The sequence below is a fragment of the Lissotriton helveticus genome, chromosome 9, assembly GCF_964261635.1.
Source record: "Lissotriton helveticus chromosome 9, aLisHel1.1, whole genome shotgun sequence".
NCBI classification, from domain to species: Eukaryota; Metazoa; Chordata; class Amphibia; order Caudata; family Salamandridae; genus Lissotriton; species Lissotriton helveticus.
In genome coordinates this window covers 553,154,875-553,170,237 of record NC_136070.1, presented here as the reverse complement: position 1 = coordinate 553,170,237, position 15,363 = coordinate 553,154,875, and the positions used below count along the sequence as shown (strand labels likewise).

General features: G+C 41.6%; 1 protein-coding gene across 1 annotated transcript in view; it reads right to left on the bottom strand.

Annotated features, from left to right (window-relative positions):
• The window catches only part of LOC144781544 (solute carrier family 22 member 6-A-like), a 573,094-nt gene that overhangs the window by 13,465 nt on the left and 544,266 nt on the right, over window positions 1-15,363 (bottom strand). The window contains exon 9 of the mRNA XM_078660449.1: window positions 10,430-10,630. Within this exon, the coding sequence (XP_078516575.1) occupies window positions 10,430-10,630 (201 nt within the window). The remainder of the gene's footprint in view (window positions 1-10,429; window positions 10,631-15,363) is intronic.

Genomic DNA, 15,363 nt, shown 5'->3' with positions numbered 1-15,363 from the left:
AACCAGAGGGTGGCAGTGATAAACCAGAGGGTGGCAGTGGTGAACCAGAGGGTGACAGGGAGGAACCAGAGGGTGGCAGTGGTGAGCCAGAGGGTGGCTGTGATGAACCAGAGGGTGGCAGTGGTGAACCAGAGGGTGGCAGTGGTGAACCAGAGGGTGCTAGTGATGAACCAGAGGGTGGCAGTGATGAACCAGAGGGTGGCAGTGATGAACCAGAGGCTGGCAGTGATGAACCAGAGGGTGGCAGGGGTGAACCAGAGGGTGGCAGTGGTGAACCAGAGGGTGGTAGTGGTGAACCAGAGGGTGGCAGTGATGAACCAGAGGGTGGCAGTGATGAACCAGAGGGTGGCAGTGGTGAACCAGAGGGTGCTGTGATTAACAAGAGGGTGGCAGCGATGAACCAGAGGGTGGCAGTGGTGAACCAGAGCGAGCTGTGATGAAACAGAGGGTTTCAGTTATGAACCAAAGGGTGGCAGTGGTGAACCAGAGGGTGCTGTGATGAACGAGAGGATGACAGTGATCAACCAGAGGGTGGCAGTGGTGAACCAGAGGGTGGCAGTGATGAACCAGAGGGTGGCAGTGATGAACCAGAGGGTGGCACTGGTGAACCAGAGGGTGGCAGTGATGTACCAGAGGGTGACAGTGATGATCCAGAGGGTGGCAGTGGCGAACCAGAGGGTGGCAGTGATGAACCAGAGGGTGGCAGTGATGAACCAGAGGGTGCAGTGATGAATCAGAGGGTGGCAGTGATGAACCAGAGGGTGACAGTGATGAACCAGAGGGTGGCAGTGGTGAACCAGAGGGTGGCAGTGATGAACCAGAGGGTGACAGTGGTGAACCAGAGGGTGGCAGTGGTGAACCAGAAGGTGGCAGTGATGAACCAGAGGGTGGCAGTGATGAACCAGATGGTGGCGCTGCTAAACTGCCTGGGAGCCCTGTGGGTGTGAGCCCCCGCGCTGCTGAGCTGCCCAGGGGTTGTGAGCCCACGCGCTACTGAACTGCCCGGGGCCCAGTGGGTGTGAGCCCATGCTGCTGAACTGCCCCGTAGCCCTCTCAGTGTGAAAATCATTCGTGCTCAATTGCCTGGGAGCCTTCTGGGTGTGAGCACACTTTGTGCTAAGTGCCCCCCTGCCCCCAGTACATATATATCCGTACCGCACAGCACCATTATGCTCTTGCACCATGAAGTCTGGTGCCTGGATGCTCCTGATCTGTGTAGGTGGTACCACCGTCTGGTGCAGTCAAAATGTAAAGTCATCACTTGCTACACAGCACCAATAAACATGTGTCCCCCTTGGCACCGGTATGCGCATGTACCAGGCGTGGAACACCCGCATGCCACTGCACCCTACTGCCCAGCGCCAGCATATGTCTATACGGGGCAGTTTAGTAAGAGATGGGAAATTGTCCAGCAGCAGCAGCTGCATGCACCTAAACCCACTGAGCAGGATCAGAATGGCTTTGTACCAACACGCGCAGCAGAGCTACTTTGGACGGATCACTGAAATTATATCGACCACATAAATATCGAGATACAATAATATCGATGATAAAATATCGAGGGACAAAATATCGACTGGCTATCTTCAAACAGGTAAGTACTAAAATATCGACTCAAAAATATCGAGTTACAAAAATATAGACTGTCAAAATATCGTTTTTTTTAAATGTCTTTAAATTAAGTTAAAACTAATATAATAATAAATATATTTATTATAAACTTAGTTAAAATTATTAAATAAATGTAATATAAATAAATAATTAATGTAAATTAAAAAAAATATAACAAAAATAATACATATATATATAGATATATATATAAAAACATATTATTAAATAAACATATATAATATTTTTACCGTAGCATAGCAAAATGGTTAAAATTTATTGTAACAACTCTAGTGAGTTCAACAGTAGCAAAAGCGTTGGATAGCGTAGGGGTAAAATTTACTATTCCCACTCCAGTGGGTGCAACAGTAGGGAAAGCGTTGGATAGCGTAGGGGTAAAAATTACTATTCCCACTCCAGTGGGTGCAACAGTAGGGAAAGCGCTGGATAGCGTAGGGGTTAAAATTACTATTCCCACTCCAGTGGGTGCAACAGTAGGGAAAGCGCTGGATAGCGTAGGGGTTAAAATTACTATTCCCACTCCAGTGGGTGCAACAGTAGGGAAAGCGCTGGATAGCGTAGGGGTTAAAATTACTATTCCCACTCCAGTGGGTGCAACAGTAGGGAAAGCGCTGGATAGCGTAGGGGTTAAAATTACTATTCCCACTCCAGTGGGTGCAACAGTAGGGAAAGCGCTGGATAGCGTAGGGGTTAAAATTACTATTCCCACTCCAGTGGGTGCAACAGTAGGGAAACGCTGGATAGCGTAGGGGTAAAAATTACTATTCCCACTCCAGTGGGTGCAACAGTAGGGAAAGCGTTGGATAGCGTAGGGGTTAAAATTACTATTCCCACTCCAGTGGGTGCAACAGTAGGGAAAGCGTTGGATAGCGTAGGGGTAAAAATTACTATTCCCACTCCAAAGAGTGCAACAGTAGGGAAAGCGCTGGATAGCGTAGGGGTTAAAATTACTATTCCCACTCCAGTGGGTGCAACAGTAGGGAAAGGGCTGGATAGCGTAAGGGTTAAAATTACTATTCCCACTCCAGTGGGTGCAACAGTAGGGAAAGCGCTGGATAGCGAAGGGGTTAAAATTACTATTCCCACTCCAGTGGGTGCAACAGTAGGGAAAGCGCTGGATAGCGTAGGGGTTAAAATTACTATTCCCACTCCAGTGGGTGCAACATTAGGGAAAGCGCTGGATAGCGTAGGGGTAAAACTTACTATTCCCACTCCAGTGGGTGCAACAGTAGGGAAAGCGCTGGATAGCGTAGGGGTAAAGATTACTATTCCCACTCCAGTGGGTGCAACAGTAGGGAAAGCGTTGGATAGCGTAGGGGTTAAAATTACTATTCCCACTCCAGTGGGTGCAACAGTAGGAAAAGCGTTGGATAGCGTAGGGGTAAAAATTACTATTCCCACTCCAAAGAGTGCAACAGTAGGGAAAGTGCTGGATAGCGCAGGGGTTAAAATTACTATTCCTACTCCAGTGGGTGCCACAGTAGGGAAAGCGCTGGATAGCGTAGGGGTTAAAATTACTATTCCCACTCCAGTGGGTGCAACAGTAGGGAAAGCGCTGGATAGCGTAGGGGTTACAATTACTATTCCCACTCCAGTGGGTACAACAGTAGGGAAAGCGCTGGATAGCGTAGCGGTAAAGATTACTATTCCCACTCCAGTCGGTGCAATAGTAGGGAAAGCGTTGGATAGCGTAGGGGTTAAAATTACTATTCCCACTCCAGTGGGTGCAACAGTAGGGAAAGCGTTGGATAGCGTAGAGGTAAAAATTACTATTCCCACTCCAGTGAGTGCAACAGTAGAAAAAGTAAAAACTTCATAAATAAATATAATTAATAGAAATATTATTACCAAGTAAATTTAATTTCCTATACCAATTACTTTTATTTACCAATTAAAATTTAATTAATGGACAATTATTAATTAATTAACAATTATTAATTTACATAATTAATTAATTATAATTAAATTACTTCCCACCCTATTCCCCTAGAAACCCACAACCCACTACAGAAAATAATTTACTAGAAATTAATTATTTATCAATTAATCAATTATTATTAATTACCAATTATATTTTAATTAATTACCAATTAATTATTATTAAAAAATTATTATTAATTAATTAATTATAATTAAATTACTTCCCACCCTATTCCCCTATAAACCCACAACCCGCTACAGAAAATAATTTACTAAAAAATAATTATTTATCAAATAATCAATTATTAATTACCAATTATATTTTAATTAATTACCAATTAATAATTAATTAACAATTCTTATTAATATACATAATTAATTAATTTTATTTAAATTACTTCCCACCCTATTCCCCTATAAACCCGCAACCCGCTACAGAAAATAATTTTCTAAAAATTAATTATTTATCAATTAATCAATTATTATTAATTACCAATTATATTTTAAATTATTACCAATTAATAATTAATTAACAATTCTTATTAATTTACATAATTAATTAATTTTATTTAAATTACTTCCCACCCTATTCCCCTATAAACCCGCAACCCGCTACAGAAAATAATTTACTAAAAATTAATTATTTATCAATTAATCAATTATTATTAATTACCAATAATATTTTAATTAATTACCAATTAATAATTAATTAACAATTATTATTAATTTACATAATTAATTCATTATATTTAATTACTTCCCACCCTATTCCCCTATAAACCCACAACCCGCTACAGATTTATATTACACAATTATTACAAATTATTAAAAACGTACCTTATTTTCGATTTTTTTTTTGTCTATATTCTATCTAGTCGATATTATGTCTAGTCTATATTTTTGATTCGATATTTTGGCTATTAATATCGATATAACTCGATATTTTTGTAGTCTATATTATGTCTAGTCGATATTTTGTCTAGTCTATATTTTTAACTCGATATTATGTCCAGTCGATATTTTGGAATCGATATTATCTCTGTTTACCATTTTGGACATCTGAAGGGTTCTGGGGTCCTGTGCCAAACGTATTTTTGCATCCATGAGTTTCCCGAGCGCCATCCCTGGGTAGCTCCTGTGACCAGGAGGCTGCTTTCTCCTCATCTGCTGCTCTGCTCGGTCTCTGACCCTTTATAAACAAGATGCATGTGAACTTGCATAGAAGCCTCGCCCGTTTGGCCTCATCCACCACACACTAGCGGTATGAAACGTCTTCCCGCCCGTCCCCACTATAATGGCCAGGTCACTCAAGGGACCTCGGCGCCTTTTGGCGGCTGGCAAAGTTACAGGCACACGTGGTCACATATTTGTGCAAATGGCACAAAAATCCGCGAGTTCGCTGGAAAATTCGCGAACTCGCAGATTTTTTTGCCATTTCGCACGAATTCGCGGACTGCGAATTCGCAAATTTCGCCCATACTTAGTTCTGATAACACAGAGCCTATTGCTAATTCTATTTCTGACCCTGGTACATACCCATGACTTTGTGAGTAAGAATGAGTACATAGCTGTACAAGAGGAAACAGCTTCAACTAGTTTTGTAAAGTTTCTAATCATCTTTATCACTAGCCATCACTGCAGATAAACTAAAAGGATTAGGATAATGGGTTAGGCAAACCAGTGTGAGCTTAAGGAAGAACAGCAGAACAAGACCTGTAGAATCAGAAGGAGATGGCCTGGCAACCAGAGCCAATAGAACAAGAGCAAAGAGTACCAGGGCAAGGAGGACCAGATGGACCACAGCCATAGGGAAAACGAAGGTCAAGTCACAGAGGCCTAGGAGTACAGGGCCTGACCGATCAGTTCAAGGAGGAACAGAACAAGGAGAAAAAGGAGAACAAGAACTAGAAGGGCCAGGATTATAACAGCAAGGATGAATAAGCCACCAGGTGGCTAAGAAAAGAAAGGCCAGAACAAGGAGGATCAATTTATCAATACACTTGCAGAGCGCGCTACTTACCCGTGAGGGTCTCAAGGCGCGGGGGGGGGGGGAGTGCCGCTACTGCTCGTAGAGCAAGGTCTGGAGGTGTTTCCTGAATGTGAGGTGGTCCTGGATAAGACGTAGGTGGGCGGGGAGGGAGTTCCACGTCTTGGCCGCCAGGTAGGAGAGTGAATGGAAATCAAGACTGAGTGGACACGTTATTGCAGAAACATATGACAATGAGCAAAAGACCAGGGCCACGAATATTCAGAAAAAGTTTGAGGTGGGTCAAGAGAACTGTTCAAGTTAGGAGCTGGTGGTCTATGGCCATTGAGGCCAGGGAACAGAGGAGGAGGATTTAGTTGGACTAGAGGGATCAGAATTAGCATTGCCCGTAACAGGGCTAGGAGGACCATAGGGGTCACAACCAAAGTGGCCTGGACAAGACGTATCAAGTAGAGGAGGAGGATCAGTTAATAGGGTATCAGGAACAGGCTGATGAAGAGTATATGGGGAAATTCTAATTACAGCACTCCAAATTGGTAAAAATCAACAACGAGCTCTAGTATATAGCCCTCAGCACTCAAGCATATTGCTGGAAAAATCCTTATGAAATTTTGAATAAAGAAACCTTGAAGAATACAGACTTGGATCTCAAATTATATTGGCGTCACAACTATTGATCCCGTAGTATATATAAAGAAATTGCTCCTTTGAACTGCATCTGTGTTTGCTTGTCTGAGCACTCCTGTGTATAAAAGCTTGAGTGCTGAGGGCAATATACTAGAGCTCGTTGTTGATTTTTACCAATTTGGAGTGCTGTAATTAGAATTTCCCCATATACACTGACTCAGGCTTACATTTCGGTGTTTGCCTATAGCACCTCTGGATAGTAGGTGCATAGATTTTCTTTAGCACCCAAGATACCATTACTGTTTCTATTGCTTTTTTCTAACTCTTCGTGTACTATTTCAAGATACATATTTGTGGCCCATAGAATAGTGCGGACATTTCCCTCGGGAACACTACTATCCTCTCATTTTTTACAGGCTGATGAAGATATGGGGAACAGGGGCGACCTGAACCACAAGGACCAATAGGACAGGACCAAAATAAACAGGCCCAGCCCAAGAGAACCTAATAGGGAGAACCAGGACATGTGTACATACCTAGAAGACACTGGTACTAGTGATCCTAACCCTGATCCAGCTGGTTAGCTGGATTCTTGTCTACCTAACCTGGTTGTTCTGGCACAAGACTGGAACTTGTCAGAGGGGTCTAAAGTTATATGAGTGAAAAGGACTATGGTCTGTTAATAATAGTAGAAAGGGTTTGAAAAACAAATGGCTGAAGTCAGCAAAAATGGCTAACAGCTAACAAAAGGGGTAGCTCAGAGTCATAAGAAGGCTCAGATGAGCAGATGAGGTGGCGAGGGAGTTTCCAGATAGATCATTTCAGATGCCTCAAGGATGGATTCTAAGTAACAAAGAGATCTGATCGCCAGCTTTGATAGAACTGGGAACAAAGACCAGCAGTGATAAATCCAGCACCAGACCAGTGGTCTGTGAAACTCTAGGGGGTAGATGAAGAGTGGTGGAGATACATATGTAGTGGAAGTGTTTGGACGGCCAGCAGTGGGGAAATGAGTGTTAAACCAGTCAAGTAGTCCATGTGTATGTATGTGCAAGGGATATGTAGCAAGTGTGGAGACTGTGTGGACGGTGAAAGTGTAAGTAAATGGACCCCACTGGTCCATGACGTGATGGAGAGGACATAAAGCTTCCCTAGACAGTGGAAGAGCCTTGACTGCACCCATGTGGCTGGTGGATAGCGACTCAGACATTGAAGTGAGGAAAGATGGATAAAATGCCTACAACAGAAATTTTGTGAGGCCTTATTAGCATTGGTTCTTATTGAGTAACGATGTAGGGTAGATGTTAGGAATAAGGGGCAGTTCAGAGATTTCTCTTGTTAAAGGAGACAACATTTCTATGCAGGGCTGCCCTGTAATCTGTGCCTTTTGACTCTTCAGGAAGGCTGATGACAGACAACAAGGGGTTGATATCTCACACTTTATTGTGTGCTTATTTTAGATACATATTTATCAAAAAGAACTGCCTAGATACCACTGCTTGGAACCAGCATGTTTGCTACTACTGTGAGAACGATCACCTAGCACACAGCCTATGTATGAGCTACAGCCAGAAAATGACATTTGAAAGAGAATCACCCCAAATAACTTCTGACAACTCATTAGTGGATTACAATCTTTTGTCTGGAAAGTGAGTATAATAGGGAAACTTTGAAATGATAAATCCACAGGCCACAAGAATGGACGTAACAAAATGCCTTTGTTTATTCAGAGTCTATTACTAATATTGTAAGATATATTAGTCAATGATCACAAATACTCTGTGAGTTTATTTTCCTCTGTTTCTTTTATGCCTATATTTCTTTCTCGTATTTACGTGTAATATTCATTCATATTTTATTGACATTCACTTCAATTAATTATAGCCCCATTCCTTTTCGCGTGGTTCCCTGATGGAATACTTCCTTTGGTGGTCCAACAGAGATGGGTTCGTTGGAGGGCTGACTTTACACAGTCCACCATATTTGGGGTAAAACTTCCCTGTAAGGCACAAGGGGAAAAACAATTTACCTCAACATCCTGGGAGAAAACTCCTGGCATTGTGGGCGATTCGTTTTTTTTTCCAAAAGCAAACTCCCACGGTGGGAGTTCATTTAAAAAAAAAAAAAGGAACATTTTGCTGGCTAGTCATGTTTGTCAAACTTTTCCTGCATAGAAAGGCAGTTCCTTCAATGTAGAGATTTGTCCACAGACCAGACAGAAATAACTCCATAACCCCAAACTCTAAATCAGGGCCATAGTTTTTCATCCTCTCATCATGAGATTGGAATGAAGTCTCTCAACTATTCTCTGTTGGTGACTTCATAAGGGGACTTTTACAATTGCTTCTATTTTGATAATTTCACCTTAAATATCAGATGGCAGTATGTCACTGGGATACAGCATTTCCAGCTCTGGCCTTTGCTTTTACAAATCATTGTTTTCAGGTGTTTTAGTCTGATTTATATAATTGAACTGCACCAGAAATATGAACTCCATAATACAATGATTTACTTCACGACCGATCTGATGTAATAGCCTGGAGCCTTGTCGTGATGGTGTTTCTGGGCCGGGAACATTCCCATGTCTTTGTGAGCAAGAGCGAGCACATAACTGTGGAAGAGAAATGGCTTCAACTATTTATATAAAACTAAAAGGATTAGGATCATGTGCTAGTCATTTATTTACTTATTTATTTGTAGAGCGCAACTAATACCTAAAGGCGTGTTATGCCTCATGAGACAGCTTCATAAAGAGCCCCCCAAGTCGATGCGTGTTGGCTAATGGTATAATCATATTGCATTCTGTGCCATGTCTGTCAAAATAACTTGGAAACATTAGAACATTTGGAACCTTTAGATCTATATGTACGGATGGGAGTAATTTACTGTAGTGTAGCTTTGAAATTGCCTCAAAATTATTTGGGTTTACTACAGCTGCATAACCCAACATTTAGACCCAGGGAAGCATTATGAGTTAAGAAACAGCAACAGAACAGGAATAGCACTAGGCAGTAGCCACTCACACTTGTTAAGTTTGTTGTTCCCATGCATCTGCAGGGAAATTGCTTTAATTTCACGTGCAGTTGGGGTTGCCTAATTTTTTTATAATTTTGCATCACAAGAGTAATTCAGAGTTACCAAAATTACTCCGATTACTCCAGCGTAATAAAAAAAAGTGCACAGAATTACCTATAAATGCTTGCATCTAATCCAGCTTTAGTACCAATGGTCGCATATCCCAAAATCACAGGGTTTGTGCCCACACAAGTACTCATCATTATGTACTTTTTTTTGACGGCTGATGGACAAACAATTCAGCATTTCCGCTATTTACCTCTCCTCAGGCTAAATTGTGAAGTTCTCCTGCTGTTTTCAAGGAAAGGCCACTGGCCAAATAATAATTAATTTCTACTGTTTACCAGAGTCCAAGTAAATAGCATAAACTAGTCACAATCTACCCTTCGACTGGCTAAATAGCAACTATCTAAATATAAACCTGGATCTTATAGGAAGAGGGTTTTATCCGGTGATATTCTAAATAGGTCTTCCAAATCTGCCTGAATATTTTGCTTCCTATTTCTGGTGGTCAGGCTTTCTCAAATGGTAAGTCCAGCTGTGTGAAAAATGCTTATTCAATTTAGTTTATATACAAGACTTTCTTAGAATAGCGAATATTGGTGTATCTCTCTCTTACTGTCATACTCATCTAGGATAATTTAAACTCATCTATTTTGTTATGCATGTAGTGTTTTAATTTGTGAGAGATAGTCATCTTTCTCTCAGTGATTGTGTTTCAAGGTCAGCATGATCCCCCTCCATCTCAATGTAAGGGTACGCCTCTCTAGTCACTGAATAGCTTATTTTCTACTCTGTATATTTATATGTATGCGTGAGATACCTATGTTTCTCTAACTATGAACGTTGCTGTGATTTGTAAGTGATGCATTCCTTGTCTCCGTTATTTTTGGTTTGTTTTGGCAATCTTCCATATTACTCACCATTTATTACCCAGATATAAACTACAGTTTCCTCTGAGTTAAGGTTAAGGTCTTTGTTTTGCTGTTTAGCTCTATGTAAACGAGTGTTAAACTATCAATTGAATTTTTTTTAAATCTGAATATATATTAACTGGTTTATGATGTTTTCAGTGTTCTTGTAAAGGGCAGTGTAAATAAAAGGGAAATGCAAAAAAAAACTAAAATCAGAACTCAGCATATGTTGCACAGTTTAACTCAAAGAGAAAGTAAACATCACCATCCTACATACCTCTCCATGTCTTCTATTGTGTCTGGCAGTGGAAGGTTGATTGTTTCCGGCAGGAAGTAAGCTCCAATCCCAGAAAGAAAAGCAGCACCCCCATAAATCATCAGAGGCAGGAACCGGAAGTAATCACTGGTCATCTGCACAAGAGGAGCCACAATGCCGCCCACACGGGCAACGGTGCTACTGAATCCCATCCCAGTTTGCCTGAAATGGGATATAAAGAACAAAGTTCTGAGAGAAGAGCTGCAGTCGCCAGATGGTGTGTCTGTATAGTTTTACCTGTAATCATTCAATGAACAAGCATTGGCACAACCAATAGGTTTTGAATTTGCATAATCTATTGACTTTGTCAATACTGCCACGTCTTAGTGCTTTTTTTGTCTGTGCTGTGCAAAATGAAAAAAAAATATTGCCAAAGCTAATCGATTTCGCATAGGTGCAATCTATTGGTTTTGCCAGTGCTTGATGCCAACTCTACTGAGTGGCCTCTGTGTAGAGGGACCCACTGTCAGAGTGCATGTCACGGCATATAAACAGGCTTTTAACTCCCATGCCTATGTATACAACAGTCCAGAGCCCATCTGCCTCCTGCAGCGGCCATATATGATGGGTTGGCTTAAGGTGGATGAGACAACATTGTGCAGATTGAGATAGAGGCATAACATAGAAACAGTCTCCAAATAATGCTTATGGATACAAGCTGATTCAATTTTCAACTTTCAACCCTGGTAACTCCTTAACAGCGAAGTGTAAATCGGTCAGCAAGAATGTAAACATGTGGTAAGCTTGGAATCCAGCAAGGAACACACCTAGAGGACTTTTCTAGATCCGGAACTTCATTGAAATCATGCAAGGTTACAAAACCTTAAATGTTTTTAGATTAATCATTAACTACTTTGTTTTTGGTGACTAATGCATTTCCTTAGGAATGTAAGAGAAAATTAAAAAATAAGATTTTTATTTTTTATTTTTACAGGATCGTGAGCCCTAGGAATTGTATAAAGTTCCACATATGCAATACAATAACTTCTTTTTTTATTTCCCTTTTTATTCGTTCCAGATTCTTCTGTGGGTGGTTTAAAAATTCAAAAAGAATGCCCTTCAGGTTGCCTGCAGGAAACACTGTCATGTGATGGGCTTGGGTTTGGAAATGAGGAAGATGGGGTAGAGCAGGCTCAGAGATCTTCTTTTCACCTTCAACAGAAAGTTCCATGCATTTGAGAAGCGCATTCCTTATTTGTATTTTCTGTTAGGGAGTAACACCAGGGAGGAACAGCATGTTGTGTATATGTTGGCAGGTGCAGGATCCACAGCCTGGTGTCAACAGATGATGTTATGCCAGCAGCGGCCATATTGTCTGGCCCCTTGCCCCAAAAGTCCTTGACATGCTTCCCTATACTTGAGCTGCAGATACACATGAATTTATGTCAACAAGTTATCAGAAATGTAAGCATGTGTGTAGCATGGAATCTTGCGAAGAGCGTGCCTAGAAGACTTCGGGGTTAGTTGTCGGGCACTACAGAGGGACAAGGGAAGCAATGACAAAGCAGGAGGGGGTAGAAAGGACATTAAAGAAACAACAATGCTGGAGAGAGTGGGAGATGCAGGGCAAGCAACAAGGATGGGAGGGGTTGGAAGTGTCAGAGAGTGGTTGCAAACACATGCACTTCCACTGAGTACTAGTGTAAAATTAAAAACAAAAGTATCTCTGCAAGAGGGCAGCCAGTGGAAGGTTACTTGCCATTGGAAGCAGTACTTGGTCCAGGCTCCATATCAAGAGGAAGACTCTATGACTGAAAGCCCAGGAGGAATACGGAGGCGAAGAGGAGGTGCTGACCAATAGTAAGAAAGGAAACAAGGGTGATGTAGGAGCCACGTGGAAGCCAGTCAATGATAAGTAATGGTTGGGCTTTGAGGCCCTTTCGAGATTTTTTTATGCAAAAGATATTGCAAGACAGCGCAAGCTCTGTGCAGGCGCAACCTAAAAATGATCACCAGCCGGCCTAATTATTTTCTGCTGTTGTGATCAGCATAATACCTCTTATGTCTTGGTGCATTACTTTACTTCTGTTAGAATATTTTTTCAAAAAGCCTCTTTATGGGGCGTGGCTTGAGCGCCGCACAAGATGGCAGCTTGATACCGGAGCTCCGCTACTCGAGCACCGGAACCAGCGAATATCTCCGCAGACACCGGGCTTTTGCTGACTCCATTCGAATAATTTGCTGTCGGAATGTGAGGTGAGCAGGCAGACGTAAGCCGCTTTCCTTAACTCCAGCGACATGAGTTCATTTCGTTAGTGACGAGGTTCGCTATTTCGGCGGCCGCCATCTTATCACATTCTGCCGTGATCTCTCCTCAAACGGCAAACGGCGCTTTTCTGCCTCAATGTCTACTATGCAGAACTTTCTACCCTCAACCTTTTGCCTCACTGATATGCACACTTGCATAATGCCTCTCTAATAGTTGCAGCCTTTTATTTTTATTTTTTTATTTTTTATTTTTTTGAACTGCACGCACCATTTTCCTTCACGCTGCCCCAGCGCTTCACGCTGCATCATTCTGAAGGGCGCTCTTTTTCACCGCAGTTTTTCATGTCCACGAGACTTGCAGGTCTCCTACAGAGATTCTTATTACGCAGGACCACTGAAGTAATTTTCTTCACGAACATTTGACTCATGTGTCCTATTAACTTTCTAATTGTACTGCGTAATCTCTCACTTGCTGCCCTTGCCCGTGTGATTTGACTAACTGTTCCTTGACATGCGGTGACATACTATTGGCGCATTACATATCTTTTGAAGGTTCTCCAGCGGCAGAGCAGTGTGTGGTTCATCTACCTTTCTACATAATTTGTCTTTATTGCAGTATTGATGGGCGCATTTTAATGTACGCTTTCTGGAGTATCACATCACAGGGTGTATCCCTTGCTAATTCTTTATAAAACAATTCTCCTGGAATCTGTGGTGGCACTGCTATTTTTTCTCCCTTGCTTTTTATGGGGAAACTACGTACCCTCAAGCTTACCGCTTCCAAGGCCAAACAACGTCATTCTTCAGATTCTGACTCCACGACGCAGACCATGGATAACCCTGTTTCTCTCAAGTCGGATGTCACCCCTGGGGCTATTCCTAAAGCTACTCCCTCAAGTAAGCTTCTACAACCTGGTTCGACGAAGCGGCTGAAAAAAGACCCTCCCTCACCAGGTTCCTCGTCGCAATCAGCAGCTATGGATCTTATCCTTGAGGAGCTTCGTGCGCTCAAACCCTTCATGGCTGAAACTACTAAAACTTTGCAATTTCTTCACGACAAGTGGTCTACTCTTGAATCACGGGTTCTTCTAGTGGAACAATCTACGGAGTCTCTTCAAACATCTTGTGCTAAAATTTCAATGTTGGAGAAAGATGTCTCTCTCCTAAGACGGCAGACAGAGGAGTTGGAAAATCGAAATCGTAGAAATAACCTACGCCTTTATGGTCTTCCTGAACTTTTGGAAGGATCCGATCCAACTGCCTTTTTCCAAACCTTTTTACCAAAAATTTTGGATCTTCCTCCTTCATCCTCACTTAACATTCAACGAGCACATAGACTGGGTCCTAAAGTTTCCACCAAACCCCGCGGCGTCATCATGCTATTCCTACAATATACTGACCTCCTTCAAGTACTTTCAGCGGCAAAAGCTAAAAAACAAGTTGTATGGGAGGGTCATCGATTATATCTTTCTCAGGATGTAGCTAAAGTGACAGCAGACCGTCGGAAACAGTTCCTTGATTTGAGACCACGACTACGAGCTCTTGGTGCCAGATTTGGATTACTTCACCCATGTCTCTTCAACGTGACATATAGCGACAAGACTACAACTTTCGAAGATCCACTAGTCCTTCAAGAGTTTCTGCACCGTCATGAAGCCTGCAGCATGGACACCGCAAGAGTTGTTTAATCAACCATGTTTAACTAATTTGATTTGTCTTTCTGTTACCCTGCCGTATCTTGTATCTTGTTTTTGTATCCTACATCCTGATGAGTATCTCTTGCCTTGTTTGATCTTGTCCTAGTAATTTGTAGTTTATATATTTTGTTGTTTCATATGTCCCTTTAACATCCCTTTTACATTTTCTCTTCTTGCAGTTCCTCTTCCCATGTTTCTTCATCCCGGTGTATTCCTGCTTCCCTTCAATTTGGTCCTCTGCTGGTTCCTCAGATGTTCGGTGGCGTGAGTTTCCGTTGTCGATGTCGTTTTCTTCTGGCGTCGTCACCCCTCTGTCTTATTTGTTTTATCTTTATTGGTATGTCTCTACAATCTTCTCACTTCTTTCTATTTTTTCTACTGTTCTCTTTTACTATTTTCTTTCTTTACTTCCTCCTATCCTTTTCTCTTCTTACGCTCTCAGTATTTTCTCATGACTTCTTTCTCTTACATACTTTATTTTATATTTCTTATTACTACTATTCTTATTTCTCAACTCACTTTTTGCTCCATTCTTTCTTTCATATCATTCTATTGATGACTTATATTCCGTGTAGTTACTTGGAATGTTAAGGGGTTAAATAACCCCATTAAACGTCAAAGAATTCTAACGCATTTGACTAGGCTTAAAGCTGATGTTGCCCTCCTCCAGGAATCCCACCTTTCGGAAAAGGGGGCTATAAAACTCAAACGTTGCTGGGTGGGACATGTTTTTCATTCTCCAGCTTTGGGTGAGAAAAATGGTACCGTTATTTTGTGTCATAAAAAGTTAACAGTTTCAGTTATATCTCAAGAATGCGATGTTAATGGTTGTTGGGTTCTTGTTAACCTTCTTATTGATAAAATACCTATAGTTATTTTCAACGTTTATGCTCCCACAGGTATTGATAAATTGTTTTGGCCTTCTATTTCTGACAAATTGGTTACACTCAATGAACAATATGTTATTTTCGGTGGTGATTGCAATCAAGT